Source organism: Denticeps clupeoides, chromosome 3 (genome assembly GCF_900700375.1).
Source record: "Denticeps clupeoides chromosome 3, fDenClu1.1, whole genome shotgun sequence".
NCBI classification, from domain to species: Eukaryota; Metazoa; Chordata; class Actinopteri; order Clupeiformes; family Denticipitidae; genus Denticeps; species Denticeps clupeoides.
In genome coordinates, this window is record NC_041709.1 from 17,950,237 (window position 1) to 17,971,828 (window position 21,592).

Sequence of the window (21,592 nt, forward strand, 5' to 3'; positions counted from 1 at the left end):
CAGCCATTCAGTGTCAAAAAAAAAAAAAAAAAGTACTTTCCGTCAATTTTATTTCCATCATAATGAACCACAAGCATTTACAATGATTGAGACATCAGGCAGCAAACACACTCAACATTGTCAGTATTGTTTTAAAAAGCTGTGAGTGAGACCAGAATAAGTAACAAAATGCTTGCTTGACACGGGAATAGCTAAGTGTGTGTTCTCTCTCAGATGACTCCAGTCTGACTGTACAACGTCCTGTTGGCGATCATTAACTAAGGCCACATGATTGCTTTCTCTTGGTCCTTTTATTTCTTTTTAAAAACTTGTTCAGGTTTCCCCAATTACGATGTGTACGTGATTGCAACATTATGTCTCCATGCTCTCACAAGGCCTTAAAATCAAAGCGACAGTGTGTAGGCAGGGACGAGAGCCTCGTGAAGTGAGCAGTTACACTGCAGAAGTAAGTCTAGGCTTTTCATGGTACCATTCAACTTTAGACATCCTCACTTGACCGAAAAATTTAGTTGTGCAAAAGGCTGCATGAAATAATTTACCAAAGTACTCAAATACAGAAGCCTTTGGCATATTCAACAGATTTATATGACAACAGCTTCTACTGATCTAAAAACATTAACAATGGTTTTAAAAAAAAATCACGAAGGCACAATTTCCTCCCCTCTGTAGTGTGAATAGATATCATATTGCACGTGTTAATATTCCATATAAAAACAACTTACAGCCATCTATTGACAGACAAAACCAGTCCTTCAAAGTCCTTCTGCAGAGAGCCCTAGACATCTTTTGCCCCCCCGCTCTTCTGATCAAACTTTACCCAGTAGGGGGTACGCTAGGAAGTATCCAATGACTGAGCCAATGATCACCCCCAGGAAGATCCATACGTTGTAGGACATGACGCAGAGCATCAGCAGGTAGCCGAGGGTGACCTGTGCTATGTGGACGACCGTCTGCAGGCCGTGAACGAGCCAGCTGAATTAGGAAGAAAAATGAGGCTCAGACAGGTATAGAAAAAGGACGAAATAGAGGGTCACAGACCAGTCACCACTGCTGGGAGTGAAATCAGGTCACAGTGCACCATTTAACTTCAAATAAAAAAAATTAACATACAGACTCTCGCTATGAGCTTATTTGCCATTGCTTTGTTGCTCTCTTCTCCCTGTATTTTAATCACCTCAAAAACAAGTCCTTATTTGGATTTATTTTGTCTTGTGGCAAGGACATCTAACTCACACACACACACACACAGAGGCTTTTTTTTTTTTTCTTAAACACTGTACCTCAGTCTCATATAATTAAATTACACAATATCATTCTTAATATTGAAGAGCGTAATGGAAGGGTTGCTTGTTCAAATCCCAAACTGTAAAGGTATCGTCTCCTCACTCTGCTCCACGGCCACCTTTCATGGCTGCCCACTGCTTACTAAGGCTAGTGGGTTAAATGCAGAGGACACATTTTGTTGTGTGCTGTGGTGTGAATCACTTTCACTAGTAGATATTTTCACAAAGTTAATCGGCTTTGCTGACTGTGCAGCCCACTGGTTGATCGAACCATGGTTCAGTATTACCTGTTAGTTGCGCTGATTGAAGCAGTGGTGGAGTCAGTGGTTGCAAGAGACGTCTCTGATGGGACGTTGGCCAGAACACTGATGTTGTCATGGCAGCCAGCTGTGGGGGAGAAGACTCTCGGTATCTTTCGGGATAAGGACAGCTGCGCTCTTTTGCTCAACTGGACCTTCCATACTTTCATCAATTCGTACAAAACTGTCAACAGCAGAACCACAAAGACGGACAGCACCATTCCTGGGGGAAACCAAAGAAGCAAGATTAACATCAACGTGCTGGATCATGCAAAAAAAAAAAAAAAAAAAAAATCCCAGAGATGCTGATCCAGCTTTATTCATGTTCTTACAGAAAAAGGATTATACCTGATTTTCTAAATAACAATTACTTTCTGGTTAATGGTGTCAGCAGAGGTTTAGCTGCGTAACAACTAAGCACTGGTCAGAAATCCCAACATCTTATTACAGAGTACAAGGGCAACAGCCTGGCACAAATTGGTGATGAGAAAATCCACTGCTTGACATCATATGCTTGAAATGAAGCACCATATGCAAATGGAATATTTGCACAAGCATATCTGTACAGACAAAAGGTCATGATAGCATTTTCCAACATTATTATATGTTACTTAATATAATATTCTTCTGAGGAAGCAAGAAGATATTTGAGGTTTGCTAGTGTGCTTAGGGCCGTGATTCGACTGAAAGGTCGAGAACTGGTGAAACTTTCAGACAGATGTCCTCAAATTATTTTCATGCGCTCTTTGATATGATTCGGAATTCACAGTGATTACTACGTGCCACCCAGCCTATGAGGCAGCAAAGCATCGCCAAGCCATAACATTTCCACCTTCATGCATCACGGCTAAATACATTCTATAATAACTATAGTTTCTTGCAAGAATTAATAGGCTGACATTGAGAGACCTCTGTGCAAACAAAAGAAACTCCCTTGGGTTCTTCCTCTTTGCAAACACAGATCTGTGTCTGACCCTGGGGGATGACAATGAATCATCTCAGCAACTCAGTGCCCTCAACAAATAGCTTGTTTGTGAGCCCAATCTGCAGGTTCCAATTTAAAGCATCAACCTTTCTTACAGCAAAAAACAATGCCGTATGAATACCTAATTCAAAGAACAATTTATCAGATGACACTTCTGGCCACCTGAAAGTCAACATTTGAAATTGTCACCCTTGTGGTTGCTCCGGGTTAAGTCATACACCAGGGAAATTTATAGCTAAACATACCAGTTGTATTACAGTGTAATAAACAATGGTAACCAGTTGTTTAAATGGCTAGTCTGGTGGTTTGGAGACCTGAGACAGTACTCTGTAATCTGTGGTAATGAATCACTGGTGAGGTATGGCCATGCAAAATCAGCAGACAATAAAGCCAACAGCAAGCTCTCATGAACAACGCTGTTCTGCTCGGTTCACTGTAGCGGGTGGTTATGGACATGAGGGACGCGTACCTGCAGGTCCACGCACGTCCCAGAATTTAAACAGCAGGGTGACACTGCTTGATCCTTCGAAGAACATCTGAGACAGACACAAAGACAAGGAGGTGTCGTATAGGAGTTTTAAGGAGTTTTATCAGTAAATGACTATATACTTTTATGTAAAATGATGATCATTAGCACCTGTTCAGTATCGATCATACATCTGAATATAATCCTTCAAAATTCCTGTCTTTGTGCAAGTAGGGGCAGTGGTGGCCTAGCAGTTAAGGAAGTGGCCCCGTAATCAGAAGTTTGCTGGTCCGAATCCCAATCCGCCAGAGGGGCAAAGCACCGTCCCCACATACTGCTCCCGGGCGCCTGTCATGGCTGCACACTGCTCACTCAGGGTGATGATTCACTGTGTCACTGTGTGCTGTGCTGCTGTGTATCACTATTACAATCACTTCACTTTATTATTTATTATTAAGTCTGCCCATAAGAAATTATGCTGGTAGCATCAACTGATTGGGGAGTAAAACCAAATAACGATTTGATTTAGATTTTCCTTTTATTTGCTCACTCAGCAAAAAAACAATTAGTTATATTTTTGGGTACAATATTCAATTACAATATTTTTTGTAATGTTATATAAGGTTAAATTAAATCTGCAATATTAAGATTATTATGAGCTCCTACTCTGGAATGGTACATTAAAACTGTGTGTGTGTGTGTGTGTGTGTGTGTGCATATATGGGAACACCAACTAACACAGTGTTCCATGACTAGACCAGGACGTTCAGTACCATTCAGGTGTTAGTAGCCTAGTGGGTAACACACTCGCTTATAATAAGACGACCACAAACTTACAATTTGACAACCCACTCACGACCATTGTGTCCCTGAGAAAGACTCTTAACCTTGAGTGTCTCCAGGGGGACTGTCACTGTAACTACTGAGTAACTACTCGGGAGGCTGTATCTGCAAACTACTGAGACCTGGCAGAGTATCTCTTCTGCCATTCCCTCTGTCATCATCTTGTGTTGATTCCTGTGCTGAGAAAAGGAAGAGCTGCCCTCCCTCCCCACACACACACACGCACAAAAGAGGCCAAATGGGCTCTACACTTTCAACAGCGGAGAACAAACACACGATTTCAGACCTGCACCTGGACTGATGCAAAATTCTCATGCAAAAAGAAAATGAATCCACTGCAGTTCATCTGTCCATCTCTGCCTGCTTTACCTTTTCTCTTGGCTGAAGGGTCGGACAACTCGTTGACAGCTACTGGCTGGATGAGCTCACCTATCAGCACTGAGACCAGCTCGTGGTGGAATCCGCAAGCTGAAGGGTCGGAAAGAAACGAAACCACAACGTTAGTCCACGCAGATGTAGCAACGGCAAAAGCCACTTCTGTTCATGTGACACTACGGGTCCTGTCTTCTCTGTCATGTGGGAACCGAACAGAAAACTAGTGTCACTTTGCAACAGAGCAGTCATCAGCTTTACTGGCATGCTGGCTGGCTGGTGGCCCAGGACCCGGGTGAGACCAGTCGACACTGTTCAGTCAGTACTCCACACACACGTGCCAATCCGTTTTTCACGATTAACATCAACCACACACATTAGATCTCATTATTCCGAGACAGGCGTAGAAGGATCACCGGTCACAGACTGTTAAATTAGCAAGAATCACAGCACTTGTTCTGCAAAAACGACAGCCACGGGGTTTCAGGATAAAAAAAAAAAAACGTCTATCATCACTTCTGCTTTATTTTAACAACGGCAACTAGGAAAATAATGTATTAAATGTGAGGAAAAATATTGGCATTTCACATTAGGAACATATTAAAATTGGACTGACTTGATTTGAAAACTTGAAATCTTGTTGGTGTTTTAACTTCGAAAGACGGACCACGACAAGTCAGCATAATAAACTTCATGGCGTCGGCAGAAGCACAATCTCTGCGCCTGCAGTGGCTCTGCAAACACTTGTTAAGTGAGCGAAACGAATGATTTACATTGCGAGTAAGGTGTCAATACGAGACGCTTACGGGGATTCGCACGCGACCGTGGACGCATTCTGCTAATAAAACAAAGCAGGGAAAAATATATGTATATTAAACACTCACTGCCATTACTGGCCTGCGCTGACGCTCTCCGAGAAGTCCAGATGTGCGCTGGATCCCTAATCCCAGGGCGCAACCCAGACCGCCTTGTCCTTACGGACGACGGGACCCGAGCTGCTCGCCGCAGAACAGCCCCAACAAGAGAGCGTGCGCCTGCCGCGTGATCTGGGCTCTTTAGTGCCGCTGAGACTTCTGGGAAATTGAGTTTTACACCCAAAGACCCACACATCGTCCCTTAGCTAACATAAATATATATTTTTAGAGTTAATGATAATTTTATATACGTGTTGTGATATCATTCGCAGAGAGTTGCTATATGTTAAACAGCTATTTTGGTGCATTTTGTTCTGCTGCCAAGAAAGGATTGCCTTTTACGGTAGGTAGACCGCGTGTTTTGCACAAAACGGCGTTGGGGCCTGTCCCGTCTGAAAAGCGATTACATTTTGAGTAAAACGGTCATTGCTTTTCTTTCTGTCTCCAGATACCTGGTGTTAATTTTTAATCTCCACTCTGAAGAATCCAATGAAAGCTGGTGTTCTACAGAAATAGCTGTGTTGCCAGGTCTGCAGTTGGTGTTGAGTTTTCGCCCACCCCTTTATTATGAGTTCATTTATTTATCAATGTATTCATTTAAAGAAAATTGCGTGGACGATTGAAAAAAAAATCCACTCTAAATTGGATTTCTTCTCAGTGACGTTTACTGTCAATGAGAGAAAATCTGGCAACACGGCGCGCCGCACTTCCTCGTACTTGCTGGGCCGGAATCGCTCCTCACTCGCCGCGGCCAGAGTCTGTTCCGGCGTGTGGGCCTGACTGGAGCCGCCGTGCTGTGGTGGGAACCAAGGCTGGACGAAAGTGATCCGCGGGGTCTGCAGGATGGAGCTCCAGAGGACTTAATTTCCCCGGAACTGCTACCTCGGGGGGGAAAAAACAACAACAAACAGAGCAGCCCCGAGGGTTCGTGGACAGACGGGCACGCACCGTGTCCCCGGACGGGAGCTGAGGTTGAAGCCCGGATTATCGCGCTGGATTTGCGCCCTGTGAGGACTTTTTTTTTCTTTTGATCAAGATCGGCATCTGTATTTGTGCTTTTATATATTTATATGCGTGTGTGTGTGTGCGTGTGTGTGTGTGTGTGTGTGTGTGTTTCGTCGCACGACAGAAGGTAAACGGAAACATGGCGTTGATGTTTGTTCAGCTCGTTTGCGCCTGAACTCGTCCTGGGCGGGATGTATCTACTGCGAGCTTCCCCGACTGCGTTCTCCTGACGTGGGCCACGCTCGCTCGTTCGCACCGCAAGCGGCGGAATGGAGGGCGCGGCCCTGGTGCTCACGGCGCTCCTGCTCTCCGGGGCCGCGGGACAGGAGGCTCCGGGCATGACTGCTGAGGAGAAGACCAGAATCAGGTGAGGTGTGGCGGTGGCAAGACACTGGCCTGTGGAGCAGAAGATCCAGGTTCAAACCCCTGAGCAAGACACTTAATTATCCCCGAGTGTCTCCATGGGGGACCGTCCCTGTAACTGCTGATCTTCAGTCGCCCTGGCGTCTGATGGATGGTGTGAAATGCAGAAGTGAAGTGATTGTCATTGTGAAACACTGCAGCACGGCACACGGTGACACAACGTATTTTGTCCTCTGCATTTAATCCATCACCCTGAGTGAGCAGTGGGCAGCCATGACAGGCGCTCGGGGAGCAGTGTGTGGGGACGGTGCTTTGCTCAGTGGCACCTTGGCGGATCGGGATTTGAACCGGCAACCTTCTGATTATGGGGCCCTGTATGTTTAATAGCACCGTGGACTCATATTTATATTAACCCCGGTTGTTCTGTTGACTGATCACCAGCGGAAGCTGTTTTATTAATTATTCTTTTTTTGTTTCACTCACCCGCGTATTTTTTTACATTTTACATTTACATTTACAGCATTTATCAGACGCCCTTATCCAGAGCGACTTACAATCAGTAGTTACAGGGACAGTCCCCCCCTGGAGCAGCTTAGGGTTAAGTGTCTTGCTCAGGGACACAATGGTAGTAAGTGGGATTTGAACCTGGGTCTTCTGGTTCATAGGCGAGTGTGTTACCCACTAGGCTACTACCACCCTTTTTAAGGTTGAACAGTTCAAACCTACGCCAGCTCATGTGTGATAATGTGTTACTGAAGCTCGATGTTCTCATGAAAGCCTGTAAAACATTGTAGTCATGGTTGCTATTTAACATTGTTTCAAATGGGACGATCGTCTCTGCTCTGCCTAGCCTTTGGTTTACGATTCTTTTTCTTTTTCAGGGACCAAATTTTGGAGATGTTTGACCATGCTTACGGTAGCTACATGGTAAGGAAACAATACAGCTGTCACCACAGCATGATCAACCTTCTCCTCTGCATGTCCTCTCTCTCCTCACATCCATATACCCAGTAGCTGTATCATGCCCAGTAGCTGTATCATCAGCGTCCTTCTCTCCTCTGTGTGTCCAAACCAATGAAATCCTGCCTTTCCGACTTGGTCTCCAAAATGTCCCACCCTGCTCCGCGTCCCATGTTTTGATCAGTGTCTCCTTCCCATATAACATCTCTGGTCTCAGTGCTGTCTCGTTCGGTCCTTCAAGTGTGATGATGGAAGGGAAATTCCAAGCCCGATCAAACCATAGGTCTGTTGCTTCTGTATCCCGCCATCCATTAGAAGGGTGTGTTTTTTGCTGACTTTGTGTGTCAAATTGTTCCTTTGTCTGCAACGTGGACGGTTCAGTTTAATCAAACAGTACATCAAATATTTACGAACTCCTTCATTTCTGTTGACTCAATCATCCAGTATGGACATGTTTTATGCCATCATGCTTTTAAACTTAAAACGCTGACGTCTTCATTTGCATGTTTGAGTAAAGCTGACAATTTCTGCCATTGTGTGTTAATTATGCTAATTACATTAGTTTCACTGTCAGCTCAGTGTTTAGTTAATTTATTTACATTTACAGCATTTATCAGATGCCCTTATCCAGATCACCTTACAATCAGTAGTTACAGGGACAGTCCCCCTGGAGACACTCAGGGTTAAGTGTCTTGCTCGGAGACACAAAGGTAGTAGGTGGGGTTTGGACCTGGGACTGTGGTAGTTTGAGGCTAACTATCAAACTTTTTAGTGGATTTGTCTTTTTGCTGCCCAGAAATATGCCTACCCCGCCGATGAGCTGATGCCCCTGAGCTGCAGGGGACGGGTGAGGGGGCTGGAGCCCAATCGAGGAGACGTTGACGACTCTCTGGGAAAGTGAGTCTAGGTGCTTTTAACATTTACAGCATTTTATCAGATGCCCTTATCCAGAGCGACTTACAATCAGTAGTTACAGGGACAGTCCCCCCTGGAACAACTCAGGGTTAAGTGTCACGCCAGAGCGTGAAAACCTGCATGTTTTTGTTATTATCTTCCGTGCACTGCTTTGCTATGTCAGTAACAGAGATCTCTTTAGTTGTGGATGCTGACATACTGGGCAAGAGGTATTACAGTCATAGTGGTGGTGCATTGAGGATTGTGGGATATAAGTGATGCACTAAAACTTTTTTTTTTTTTTTTTTTCTACTTGTGCCTCTGTAGGTTTTCTCTCACGTTGATTGATACCTTGGATACACTGGTTGTAAGTGTTTATAATTTTTTAAATGCTATTAATTACTGTACATTGAGAGGTAATGATTGATTGAGAACTCCAAGGAAACATTTTATTAAAACAAAATGTTTCAAGAACTGGCACTCGGCACAGCACTACGAGTATGGTCGTCCTCAGGATTTACATTTATAAAAAAAAATACGAAAGAACCCATTGCTAGTTATCTTGAAGTGAACTACCCTTGTTTCTGTCACCCAGAACACTATCTTTAATAATTATTTTATGAGCAGATTTTATAGTGATTATCGATAAAAATGCACGTGACATTGTGTTTCTTGGTGCCAGTCCCAAGCCAAGGTTATTGACAACCAGACTGGCGGCTGTCAAGCAATGCCTGGTTTAGACCTGTGTTCATCAAAGTCATCATTATCATTGCAAACATCATTAAAGGCTGTCTTTCTTGTTTTATCTAAATATTAATATATCTTGTTTAATGTAACACAAGCTTGATACGTGGTGTACACCCAGTGTTGATAAATTAATGGATTTGGCTGATTTGCACTCTTGGTAGTATAAACTTGCCGATCTGAAAAGTGTAAAATTAATTTGACTGGTTTTACCCAAATATGTGAATTAACTGCACACATAAAGTTAAAAAATGTCCGTTCTTCAAGCAGCCACTGTAATAATAGTAGTACTCAACACTTCTACTACTTTTACATAGGATAACAGTAGTAATAATAATGCAAAATTTAATTCAGTTAAAAGTTCAATTGTTTGGTCATATCTCATTATCAAACTAAAGAATTTATTGTAGTGGAAAGAGAGAGATTTAGATTAGGTGATCTAATTATTTTTTTTACCCCCATTCTCTGTGAGCAGTTGTTAAATAAGTTTGACGAGTTTGAGGAGGCAGTGAAGAAGACCATGAGGGATGTCAGACTGGACAATGACGTGGTTGTCTCCGTCTTTGAAACAAACATCCGTGTGCTGGGGTACGGTTCCAAGTTTTTTTTTTGTTTTTTTTTTACCCACTTTAACACACAGCCCTCTTGATAATCCTAAATTATTTGAAATTGTTCCATGTACTTCTTTGTTGTTATTGAATTACATACTGTACACGGTAAATTTAAATACATTTATCAAAACAGTCCCGTACACTGTGTTACTTTTACTTATGTCTTGTTTATTTGAATGTGCAACTGGTTGAGTGTCCTGTGCTGCTGCTCTGGTAGTGGCCTGCTGGGGGCGCATGTGATGGCCGATCATCTGCGACAGCGCGGGGACCGGATGCAGTGGTACAGAGACGAGCTTCTGCACATGGCCAAAGATCTGGGCTATCGACTGCTGCCTGCGTTTAATACCACCAGCGGGCTGCCTTACCCACGGGTACCAAACGCACACACACACGTACAAATTGAAATATGGGAAAGTGAATCATGTTAATAAATACTTTGATGGGTAGGTGAACCTACGGTATGGCGTCCTTAACCCCCTCTCCCGTACTGGGACCGAGTCAGACACCTGCACAGCATGTGCAGGGACGATGATTCTGGAATTTGCTGCTCTCAGTAGGCTGTCTGGGGACTCTGTGTTTGAGGTAAGGAGGTGTAGCAGACACAATGTGTGCTCAGGACACTCCACAACAGTGAATATTAATCCAACCCAAGTGCAAATTTTCGTTTTATAGGAGGGTGTGTTTGCACATGTCTTATTTTGTGTGTGCAGGATCATGCTCGGAAAGCCATGGATGTTCTATGGGAAAAGAGACAGAGAGGAAGTGACCTTGTTGGTACTGTTATAAACATCCATAATGGAGATTGGGTTCGTCGAGGTAAACACCCACTCACATAATATTCCAAAGTAGACAATAAGAATCATAACACATAAATGTACAGATACTTGTAGAGTTTAATAAGGGTGGTAGAAACGTAGTGGGTAACACACACACACACACACCTGTGAACCAGAAGAACAGTCACATGTTCAAATCCCACTTTAGACACTTTACTACAATTACTTGACTCCTGGGGGACTACTTATTGTAAGGCACTCTATGTAGGAGTGTCTGATAAATACTGTAAATGTTTAGGAATAAGCAAATGGGTAATGAGACCATTAAGAGTTATTAATCATTTATTTACCTATTGTTATTAACGTTTTATGTAAACAATCATGTTTACTTTGCTGTGGAATACAAACGCTGGTTTCTGTCTGCAGACAGTGGTGTCGGTGCTGGGATCGACTCATATTATGAGTATCTGATGAAGGCCTACATCCTGTTGGGAGACACTGTTTACTTGGACAGATTCAACACTGTGAGAACATTAAACCTGACTCGACCGTAACACTCTGGAGTTGTGCATCTTGTGTATTTTAATGTACATAACATATGTTTTTAATATTTTGTACAATATTTAATTTGTGCATGTGTTCTTAATGTGTGTGGGGTTTTTTTTGTTTTTTTTATAACCGTTCAGCACTACATCGCCATCATGAAGTACATCAGTCAGCCCCCGCTGCTTCTGAGCGTCCACATGCACAACCCCACAGTGAGCGTGCGCAGCTGGATGGACTCTCTGTTGGCCTTTTTCCCCGGCTTGCAGGTATTCCTTGCTCTACCTTAACAGCAACAGGGCCACATTTATATACGTTATTGATACTTCTTATGATTGCAGTAGTTTTTCTTAGTTTCATGTAGTGCTGCACTATTAATCTAATCGCAATCGTAATCGCAATGTCAGTCTGTGCGATTACATTGGTCACATGACTTTCGATTCGGCACAATGGAGACCTCAGATTCGTGACTCACATAGACATATGGGTACACGTACGTCAACGTCGCCGCCATATTGCGATACGCTGTGCTGTGCAGTGAAGCATATACATGTCTATGACGTGGATAAAAATGCCTCACTCTTGTGCTGCTTGGGGCTGTACAAACCGCTGTACGCTCCAAACCAGATCCTGGGGGATTACATTTCATAGGTAAGGCTGGACAATTGTTTTGAATATATTTGGCCATTATAAAATCCCGTTTTATAAGTCTTAACCTTAGCTAAGCTAGGCTAAGCTAGCAAAGCTATGCATCCCTGTGTTCAAGTCAGCCTCCAAACAACGTTTTGGTTAAACGTAAGAACTACAATACGGGATTTTATAATGGCCAAATATAATCAAAACAGTTGTTAAGCCTTACCAGGGTTTGTCGTTCGACAGTAATGTTTTTTTAAAGTAAAGACTTTTTTGTGATTATTTAATTTAGTAGAATATTGTATTTTGAAAGCACTGGGCATTTCAAGTTGTTATAAGTAGTTTGTATCTTTCACTTTGAAATTAAACATTTCACTATTAGTATTTTGTATGCGACTTTTCATTGATATACAAGCAAGTGCCCTTTATCATATCTCAATCGCATATCGCAATATTGATCTCAATAATTGCAATATGTCTTTTTCCCCCAAATCGTGCAGCCATAGTTTCATGCCACAGAGGGGAAGTTGAGGACCTAAGTTTGACTTTTAATAACTGTAATATGACTCTAATATGTGTGTGTGTGTGTGTGTGCGCATGTATGCTTACAAGTCCTTTGTTGCGATGGCACTCTGTCTTGCATCCAATGTCCCAGGATGGGCTCCGGCCATGGATGAATGCAGAAACATTTGATTTTCAAATCATAGATTTCCACCATTTGGCAAAGGGCCAATGAGGATTGTTCACCACCTCAGTGCTTTTGTGTTGATGGTAGTAACAAATGTTTTCAGGTGCTGAGAGGAGATCTGAAACCAGCCATCGAGACCCATGAGATGCTCTATCAGGTCACCAAGCAACACAAGTTCCTGCCCGAGGTAAAGAAATGGGGGGGGAGTTATGTTTTTGTGTTATAACACAGGACCGTTTAATTAATATTAAAGTAAAGTGTTAGTGACTGCATATGATACTGTTCTGCTTCCTGCTTCTTTCTGATAGGCTTTCACTACTGAGTTCAGAGTTCACTGGGGCCAGCATCCACTGCGGCCTGAGTTTGCAGAGAGCACTTACTTTCTGTACAAGGTAAAGCAGTACTTTACATAGAAATACTTTTCCTTGTGTTATTTAAAGGTCTAGGCTCTAAATCAGTGGTTCTCAACTGGTCTGACTTTAAGCCCCACCTAAAGTTGCCAACTTTCTACACCCCAAATGAGGTTAACAGCGCTTTATATCAGCGGGCCATAATCTGATGGTAGTAGCCTAGTGGTCAACACACTTGCCTATGAACCAGAAGACCCAGGTTCATATCACAATTTCTGTCCCTAAGCAAGACACTTAACTCTTAGTGTCTCCAGGGGGACTGTCCCTGTAACCACTGATTGTAAGACGCTCTGGATAAGGGTGTCTGATAAATGCCATAAATGTAAATAGGGATCTTGCAGAACGAGCCACATGTTTGACACCCCTGAAACAGTTTGTAACTCATACGAACGTTTTGTGTTAGCAATCTGTATCAATGTTCACAATTCACTACCAATCTATATCTAATATAGCCTGTGTTGTACCTTCGCCATACTCAATTCGCATGTTAGCATGTGGTGTTAATTGCCGATTGTCAAATTATTGCCACCTACAGTTTTTTTTTTTGTTTTTTTTTGGTTTTTTGTTTTTGCCCAGACAGTTGAGAATCACTGCTCTAAATAATGGCCCTGTATTATGCAGCTTAATATTACTGTTTAAGATTACACTTTTAAAATTGTGTATATACATGTCATTTGTATAAGACATTCACTTGAGGGAGCTTTTTGACTGAGCCATTTTCACACATTATTATTCTTTTATTTGTTTATGAACACTTATTCATTCTCATCTGCCCTTCAAGGCCACAGGGGACCCATACTATTTGAAAGTTGGCCAGTCCATTGTGGAAAAACTGAATGCCCATACACGGGTGCCCTGTGGCTTTGCTGCTGTACAGGACGTCAGGACGGGCACACACGAGGACAGGTGGAATACTTTGAATATTTCTTTGAATATTTAATATTAATAAGAATCTTGATGCATCTTTTTCCTCTGCTTTTCCTTCACTGTGTGACTGCTTTATTCTTTTGTTGAAAGATCCCCCAAATTTTCTTGACATGGGTTTATGTTGCTCAAACACAGTGTTGGTAATATATCAGTAAAATATCAGAGCAGAGCTGATAATGGTGTAGTGGTAATGTGTGAGAGTGCACATGTTCATCTTCTTTTCTGATCACGTGAGTGTATTTAAATTATTTGTTGTGTTCTTCACAGTTTGTTAGATTGTTAGTTTTTTGTGCCCGTCATTTTTAAAAAAAATTTTTTATGTAAATCCTTACACAAGCCCACCGTATTGCACTGTGATTAGCATCAGGAAGAAAATAGTATCCTTAAATTTTCTTTTTCATGACATTAATGAATCGCTAATCTGTGAATGTAGATGAAGATCTTGAGTCGAGAAATTTGCAAGCTTCACAGCATAGTTGTGCAGTTGATCTGCAACACTGGTTGGATTTCTCACTTGCTCCATTATCACATCCACATTTATGGGCTTTTTCTACCCTCCTGCATCCCTAGTGTCTATGCTGCATTCATATTTTGGTTGAACATTTGTTGCTTGTGGCAACACCCTTTTCAAAATATCCGCTTATGGCTGTTCCATGTTACTTACAAAGTGTGTTTGTGTGCGCATACTTGTTTACAGGATGGACTCGTTTTTCTTGGCTGAGATGTTTAAGTACCTTTACCTGCTCTTCTCTGAGAAGAGTCAGCTTCCGTTTGATATCGATGACTACGTCTTCACTACGGAGGCCCACCTGCTGCCGGTGTCGTTGTCCACAACTCGGCCCCCATGCCTGGGCAACCACACGGTCAGAGCCCCTTACAACGAGTGGATCACAGTAGACTCCTCTTTTCTCTGTGGATCAATCTTGGTGATTGAACTTAGTTCTGTGGTTATTTTAGAAATCAGCAGCTGTTTGTGGAAAAGGAGCTAATTCTTTTTTTGAATGACACATACAGTGTGTCTTACCCGTCAAAGTAAGTGGGTGTTGCAGAAATGCTAATCTAGTCTGTGTTCTTTACAACATAGTACTACAATTTAAGGCTTTGGTGAGAAAGTGCTAAAATAACTCCAACTACCTTAATGAATTCCTTTGCCTTACCCATTATATATTCAGACTGAGCATCCCCTGCTTTGATATAGTCTGCTAATCCAATAATACCTCTTACCATCTCTGCAATCACCCAGGAATTTGACATGATTGTGCAAAAGAACGTTTTGGAAAGTACACAGCTACAGACCAAACCAATTACTTGTACAAGATCAGGCTAGATCATTGTTAGTCCCGCCCACTTACTTTGATGGGTCAGACTGATAGATAGAAGTAATTCATGATGCGCTGGATGTGCCCAAATATTTCAGTGATACATTCATTATTTTTCCCAGTCTTTATTAATTTTTCATGTTGATGTAATAAATTATGCTTTAAGTTCCCTTTTTAAATAATTATTGACAAATAGGCAAAGCCAGGTTATGACCTTAAGATAGTCTGATAATATTTCAAAATAAATCAGCAGCCCAGCTGCATCCAATCTAACCAAGAAAATGACTGTGGTATCTGTTTTTCTGCAACCCATTTGGATAATACTTACTAGATGTAGTAGATCTGATTGGATGCCTGAGATATTGCACTTTAGTGTTACAGTTATTGTTTGTGGTAAATGTACCCAATGTCACATTCAGATTTCAATTGTCTCCACCTACTCTCCATCATCCTTTTGTTTGATTCATCGTTTTAACTTTTATGGATGTTTATGGGGGCACAAACTGATACGTCGGAAACAGAAAGCAGCATCTATAGACCATGTTAACATTCAATAATAGACAATTAACATAATTCATGTTTTGTGTGTCTTGTTCAGGAGAGGCGCAGAAGTCAGGAGGATGACCTCTTTACATACTCATGTCCCAGCACACAAACTCTATTCCCAAACAACCCTTCCTTTGCCAAGAGCATTAGAGATGGATACAAATACCTCACTGGTGTGGGCCGTGCCCACCACACCTTACCTGTCAGGTGAGATTGAATTCAAATGTTAATATTAAGTCAAATATTAACTGAGCATATGTGGAAGACATCATAGTAGGCATAGTGGAAACTTATGGGGCAGTGATGGCCTAGGACAGTGGTTCCCAACCCCCTTGGGCGGTCTATAGTACCTATCCTTTCCATATTATTTGCTGTTTCAGTGATTGGTAAAAGTGTTTTGCATGTTGTAAATTTGTTATTAAACGCTATTTTTTTTAAAGAAACATTTGATTTGCAATTCTCGGCCATCGTCGTCAGGTGATGCGTTTTAATTATCGGCAGAGAGGTGCGAAAATGGATGCTGAAGAGGTGAAACAGAAGCAAGCAGCTGGTGATTATAATTTAAACCCATGCATTTTCTTTTCCCACTTAATCTAGCACTTGTAGCGTGTGCAAAGAGAGCCGGGCTTTTAAAAACCTGAACATTGCAAGAGCTCACAGGGTCATGGCTGTATTATTATTATTTTTATTTCGCTTCAGCGAAAAGAGGTTGGGAACCACTGGTCTAGAGGTTAAGGAACAGGACTCGTAACCGAAGGGTTGCTGGTTTTAAATCTCGACCGTCAAGGTACCATCACCACACACTGCTCCCAGGCCGTTTTTTTTTCGAAGGGTGTGATTGGTTAAATGCAGAGGACCCATTTCTTTGTGTGCACTGAATGCAATGCGATGCTATCACAATGATAAAAATATTCACTTTCATAGCTGGAAGACTTGGTTAGCCAGAGAAGTCTAGGGTCTAAATGTGGCAGTTGCATTTAAAATGACTTGATTATTTGCTTGAGGAAAGTCTAACTAACATTTTCACAGGACCATCGAGCTGCCCCTTCATGACACAGGGTTAGAGCCAGTTGAGTTCCTGAAAAGCATGGGCATTTCTCTAACGCCACTCAACGAGGCTGCCGGAGGTGCAGGGTCACAGGTGGGCACCCACAAATCCACAAATGGCAACTGTATGAGGTTTAATCTAATGTGGCCTTTACAGCTGTGGAAAAAATATCTATGATTAATATTAATTGTGATGTGTAAATGTACAATTCTGTTAGAAATATGGTGATTAATTAAATTCACCTTGATCTGTAGCAAGAGTAGGGGTGCAAGATGGAGAAATGCTCTAATGAGGTAAAGAATGAGGGTCAGTAGGGGGCTAAGGCAGAATACATATGTGAGAATGAGAGGGAGGACTGCGGTATGGTCAGGTTACAGGGAGTAGATCTGACCAAAGTTCAGATACAAAGTTAGATACAGATAAGAAAAGTAAAGAAGAGAGTGCAGGCTGCTTGGAGTTAGAGTGATGGGTGGGTACCAGCAAGAGTGAAAGGGAGGGTTTACAAGACAAAAGTGAGAACAGCAATGTTATCAGGGTCGGAGGTGGTTAAAAATGCTGAGATTTGTGGTGAGGCTGACAAGGCTGGACATGAATAGAAATGAAGAGGACACTGAGTATGTTGGGAGAAGGATGTTAAGATTAGGTAGATGTTAAGAGGTAGAGAGAAAGGTCTAGTAGGAGGTTTATGGATCTGGTTATAGAGGGCCTGCAACTGAATTGTAATCAAAATAAACACATTTACTAAAAAAAAAAAAGAATGAACATGTCATTTTGGGAGCACATATGCTCAAATCAGATTAGGATTTCAGTATCTAGAGCTTTATGCCTTACGCTTACGGTTTCTCTGTGTTTATGCATTGTAGGAGAAAGGTGTTTACAGAGTAAAGTTAGTAGCAGAGGTCACTCAGAGCCCAGAGGAGGAGGAGGAGGTGGTGCCACACATCGTCCAGCTCATCTCCCCCCCATTTTTGGGTAGAACAGTCCTTACTGCAGGACCAGCAAAGTTTGGAATGGACCTTACCAGACAGGAGCATGGGGTGAGTCAGACTGTGTGTCAAAGTGGATTCTGTTCAGTTCCATTTATACATATGAACATCATATCATATTATGTCTTGAGATTTCGGATTTATTTTATTCTTTGTTTGATCTTCCTCTGCAGGTAAAGGGCAAAATAGTTAGAAGTGAGCCCTACTCTGCCTGCGGCCCTATTTTGAATCCAGAGGCCCTCCAGGGCCATGTCGCTGTTGCACTGAGAGGGGACTGCATGTTTGCAGCTAAAGCACGACGCCTCCAGGAGGCTGGGGCCGTTGGTGTCATCTTCATTGGTGAGGATGTGAGCAGACCTTCAATTGTAAGATCAAGAGTCATGGGTTAAAGTTATTGTCTGATCATAATTAGTTTGATATGTATCATTTATTGTTTAGAAGTAGGATTAATCCTGCAAAATGACTGTGTGTGTGTTTGTGAATGTGTATATTTATTTATTTATTTGTTTATTAATTATGCCCCAGACCACAGAGAAGGCAGCAGCAGTGCGGAGACACCCCTGTTTCAGATGGTTGGAGATGGGGCCACTACTGATGATATTACTGTGCCTCTGGTGTTCCTGTTCAGTCAAGAGGGGGCAGTGCTGACCTCTGCCCTGCAGGAGCACAGCAATGTGGACGTGCTTCTTCTTCCCAAAGAGCGCCAAATGGGCAGGGGTACATAAACATGCAAACACATACACCTGCACATACACACATGGGTCACATTGACACATACAGTATGTAAAGATGTCCATTCCCCTCACATTCTGCAGACAGACCAGAAAAACTGAACATCAGATTGCGTCTGACCAAAAAAGAGCAGGAGGAAGAGGAGGAGGGGAAAGATGCCTCTACTTTCCAGCTTCTGCTGGAGCCAGGCGATGGCATGATTGATGAGAGGACACCCCCTGCTGATCACTGTGCTGCTTCAGAGGAGGTCAGGCAGCCTTGACGTCTGACTGGGGATCCGTTTACATGAACCCTTCAGTGATTAGTATGGCTGGCCAAGATCACTGGTTCGGAGTCGGTGCCTAAAAGCACAGGAGAGACGTAAAGCATATTTGTCGTTGAAATGCTTGGTCAGGTGCCTGCTGCAGCCTGAAGATGGACCGCTTATAACTTTTATAGAGTATTGGACCAGTGTCTTTGTGTATATAGGAAATAATTAAAATTTTAGTGTGAAACGGAATATGTTTTGGACCACAGTTAAGGCTCCAGTCTCATTTGCCATAATAACACAGTGGTGCCAGTGGGGAAGGTCTATAAATGTCAGCCATGCTGTAAGTGTGATTTTGAGATGATGAGGTATTAAATGTGTTAGAAGGTGTTTGAAGAAAGAATGCCTTCAGCTGTCAGTTGAGCTGACTGCAGCAGACACAGGTGGTATTCCTAAAAATATAGTTCCAGTCTTATGTTGGAAATGTTTTCACAAATATGAGACTTAGAAGATGATTTCAGTAGCATTCATGAAGTCAGTCATTTAAACCAAGTTAAAGCCTAGATTTTATCAGGGACTTCAATACAAGACTTGAATATGTGTCTATCAGAGTGCTCACCTTAACACTGTGTTATGTTTTTTTTTTGTTTGTTTTTTTCCCCTGCCATTCCACAAGGCATAGACAGGTGTTGCCTTTTTTCTCATGTGACATATAATATGGTTTGGCATGAAAATTGGTGGTGTTTTTTTTTTTGGGTTCCTAGACTAATTGTCGGTGGATCGCTTTCTTTCTTTTTCTATAACGTACACAGTTTGGTTTGATTGATAAATGTGTACAATTAGACAGTGGACATTACCATCACACCGAATCAGACACAACACAACTCTGAGCACGTTGCATGCATTTCACTCTTACGTTATGATATGTTTAGTTCACCTCTCACTTCATTCAGTAACATTAAAGCATTGGATTGTCACAAAAATTAAATATGGCTTAGAAAACTGCATTTTAAGGTCTTTACAACCTTTTTAGAATATGCTTTATGGGATGGAAACCAGAGTAACTCAATCTCAAGGGCTCATTTGTTTAATTAGTAATGCTATTTATTAATCTGAAACTGGTTGAACGGTAAACAGAACATTAAAGACTGTTTTAGTGTGTGTTATTTTTGTCAGTATATTTATGTATTCTTTAGGTGATCATCATAATGTGCCATAACACAGTGTTCATGTTACGTGCAAATTAAGTGCCAAGTGTTTCCAGACAGAGCCGGGTGGTGGTTGTGTGTTCTGTCTTTTGCCCTTTATCAGTTTGACTTTGTCAGTAAATAAAAACATGACCCTATCCATGGCATTATACTGCTTCTGGATTGTTTGACTTCTTTCATTGTTGTGTGCATGTGTGAGCAAGTTAGTAAGAGAAATGTGCTTGTGTCGAAAACATAGCCTACTTAGCTGTATAGAATAAAGGTTACAACTTGACCTGAAAGGAAATTACTGTACTTTCTCAAAGTAGGTTCAATAAAAAGGAGAGGATCTAGGTGTCCTTATTGGCCCAGGTCACATTCGATTCACATTGTTAGAGCCATTAAGGAAATAAGTCAGTGATTTATTATTTGTAATATATTAATTTAAATGGAAAGGAAATTATTGTTATTATTTAGTAATGTTAATTATTTCAAGCTTTATCAGGGTCCGAGTATTACAGTCTGACTACACAGAATATCTAAGGAAATCATTTTTATCATTGTTATTTTTTTCTTTTCTACTATTTGTATGTGTGCACATAAGATTTTTTAAGTAAATGGTTTAAATGTTTTTGGCACTTACAGATAATATCACCATCTGGTAAGTATGGATCCAACTTGAATTGAAATGTTTCTTTTCATGTGTTTTGCTGCTGCAGAACTTTCTTCCGCATATGTTTGTTTCTGGCTGTATTTTAAGAGGTTGTCACCTGAAATGGTTTTCCAACAGTCTTGAAGGAGTTCCCAGAGGTCTTTAGCACTTGTTGGCCCCTTTTGGCCTGTACTGTACCTCCACTGAGCAAGTGTGGTAGCTTCTCTAATGAAACAAAGGACAAAACTTTCAGTGTACTGTTGTTACGTCCTGGTCTAGGTCAGGAACATGAACAATTTAGAAAGAGGGAGGGAAACGTCACAGAGTAGGTAACAGTCGCTTTCCCAAATTCACATTTGGCGAGGTTGAGGGTTAGTGACACTTGTTGAAGGTGTTTAAAAACAGACTTTAGTGTCTCAAGGTGCTGGGTCCAGGTGACTGAGTAGATTATAATATCATCTAGGTAAGCTTCACAGCAAGGAACTCCTGCTGTAACGAAGGCAGAGATCTCAGCAGCACAGGGAGTCAACGGAACCTGCCAATAACCTCGCAACAGGTCTAATTTAGTGACAACTCTGGCTGCACCAACCTTGTCTACAGTCTGCCATCCGCAGTAATGGAAACAAATCTGGTTTAGTAAATGCATTAACCTTTCTGTAGTCAGTACAGAATCGAAAGGTCCCGTCCAGCTTAGGGACCAGTAGGCATGGACTACTCCATGCTCTGCAACTCTGCACAGCCCGCTTGATCTCCAACAAGTAGTTCACTTCAGACTGCATCACCGCTCTCTTAGTTGGATTCAGCCGATACGGGTGCTGCCTGATGGGAGGATGACCACCAACGTCAACATCATGTTGCATGACAGATGTACCTACAGGGACGTCAGAGAACAAAGCAGCATGTGAGTGAATTAACCTACTAACTTGTCTGAGGTCTGCTGCGTACAAATGAGACAGATAAGCTTCCAAATTCTGCAGAATTTCACTATTCTGCAGCCAGGGTGAAGTTATAGGGACATCACACAAATATAGTCCACCCTCAGCTGGAGAATAAGTAACAGGTACAGAAACTGATGCTGCAGAGATAACAGGTTTTCCCTGTTTCTCAGCCTTGTCTTGTACCACCACATTCTCTCGCTCAATGTAACTTTTCAGCATGT

At 42.0% G+C, this 21,592-nt stretch overlaps 2 protein-coding genes across 6 annotated transcripts; one reads left to right on the top strand and one right to left on the bottom strand.

The window, feature by feature from the left end:
* Positions 1-32: 32 nt before the first annotated feature.
* slc31a2 (solute carrier family 31 member 2) lies at positions 33-5,268 on the bottom strand. Of its 2 annotated transcripts, none has more exons than XM_028972858.1 (5): positions 5,133-5,268; positions 4,246-4,344; positions 3,037-3,103; positions 1,571-1,805; positions 33-972 (listed from the first exon to the last, which is right to left on the bottom strand). In XM_028972858.1, exons 3-5 carry the CDS (start codon positions 3,101-3,103, stop codon positions 807-809), a joined length of 468 nt encoding a protein of 155 aa, XP_028828691.1. In that variant the 5' UTR covers positions 4,246-4,344; positions 5,133-5,268; the 3' UTR covers positions 33-806. The 2 variants fall into 2 exon arrangements, with proteins under 2 accessions (XP_028828691.1, XP_028828692.1); XM_028972859.1 differs by having other exon boundaries at positions 5,146-5,164.
* Positions 5,269-5,859: 591 nt separating this feature from the next.
* Positions 5,860-19,959, top strand: LOC114786883 (ER degradation-enhancing alpha-mannosidase-like protein 3). Of its 4 annotated transcripts, none has more exons than XM_028974442.1 (21): positions 5,860-6,169; positions 6,292-6,534; positions 7,412-7,457; positions 8,287-8,387; positions 8,712-8,751; positions 9,604-9,716; positions 9,957-10,110; positions 10,187-10,321; positions 10,450-10,555; positions 10,942-11,039; positions 11,202-11,327; positions 12,483-12,566; positions 12,688-12,771; positions 13,571-13,695; positions 14,414-14,642; positions 15,634-15,788; positions 16,611-16,722; positions 17,493-17,666; positions 17,789-17,954; positions 18,141-18,332; positions 18,431-19,959. In XM_028974442.1, exons 2-21 carry the CDS (start codon positions 6,437-6,439, stop codon positions 18,607-18,609), a joined length of 2,517 nt encoding a protein of 838 aa, XP_028830275.1. In that variant the 5' UTR covers positions 5,860-6,169; positions 6,292-6,436; the 3' UTR covers positions 18,610-19,959. The 4 variants fall into 4 exon arrangements, with proteins under 4 accessions (XP_028830275.1, XP_028830276.1, XP_028830277.1 ...); XM_028974443.1 differs by having other exon boundaries at positions 6,295-6,534; XM_028974444.1 differs by having other exon boundaries at positions 6,328-6,534.
* Positions 19,960-21,592: the final 1,633 nt, after the last annotated feature.

Excerpts from the sequence above, each read along its gene's own strand:
- slc31a2 (XM_028972858.1), bottom strand. The coding sequence starts at position 3,103 with ATGTTCTTCGAAGGATCAAGCAGTGTCACCCTGCTGTTTAAATTCTGG. Across the intron at positions 1,806-3,036 it reads GGACGTGCGTGGACCTGCAG|GAATGGTGCTGTCCGTCTTT; the intron begins GTACGCGTCCCT and ends GGTTTCCCCCAG. Across the intron at positions 973-1,570 it reads TCAATCAGCGCAACTAACAG|CTGGCTCGTTCACGGCCTGC; the intron begins GTAATACTGAAC and ends TTCCTAATTCAG.
- LOC114786883 (XM_028974442.1), top strand. The coding sequence starts at position 6,437 with ATGGAGGGCGCGGCCCTGGTGCTCACGGCGCTCCTGCTCTCCGGGGCC. Across the intron at positions 6,535-7,411 it reads GAGGAGAAGACCAGAATCAG|GGACCAAATTTTGGAGATGT; the intron begins GTGAGGTGTGGC and ends TTTCTTTTTCAG. Across the intron at positions 12,772-13,570 it reads GCACTTACTTTCTGTACAAG|GCCACAGGGGACCCATACTA; the intron begins GTAAAGCAGTAC and ends CTGCCCTTCAAG.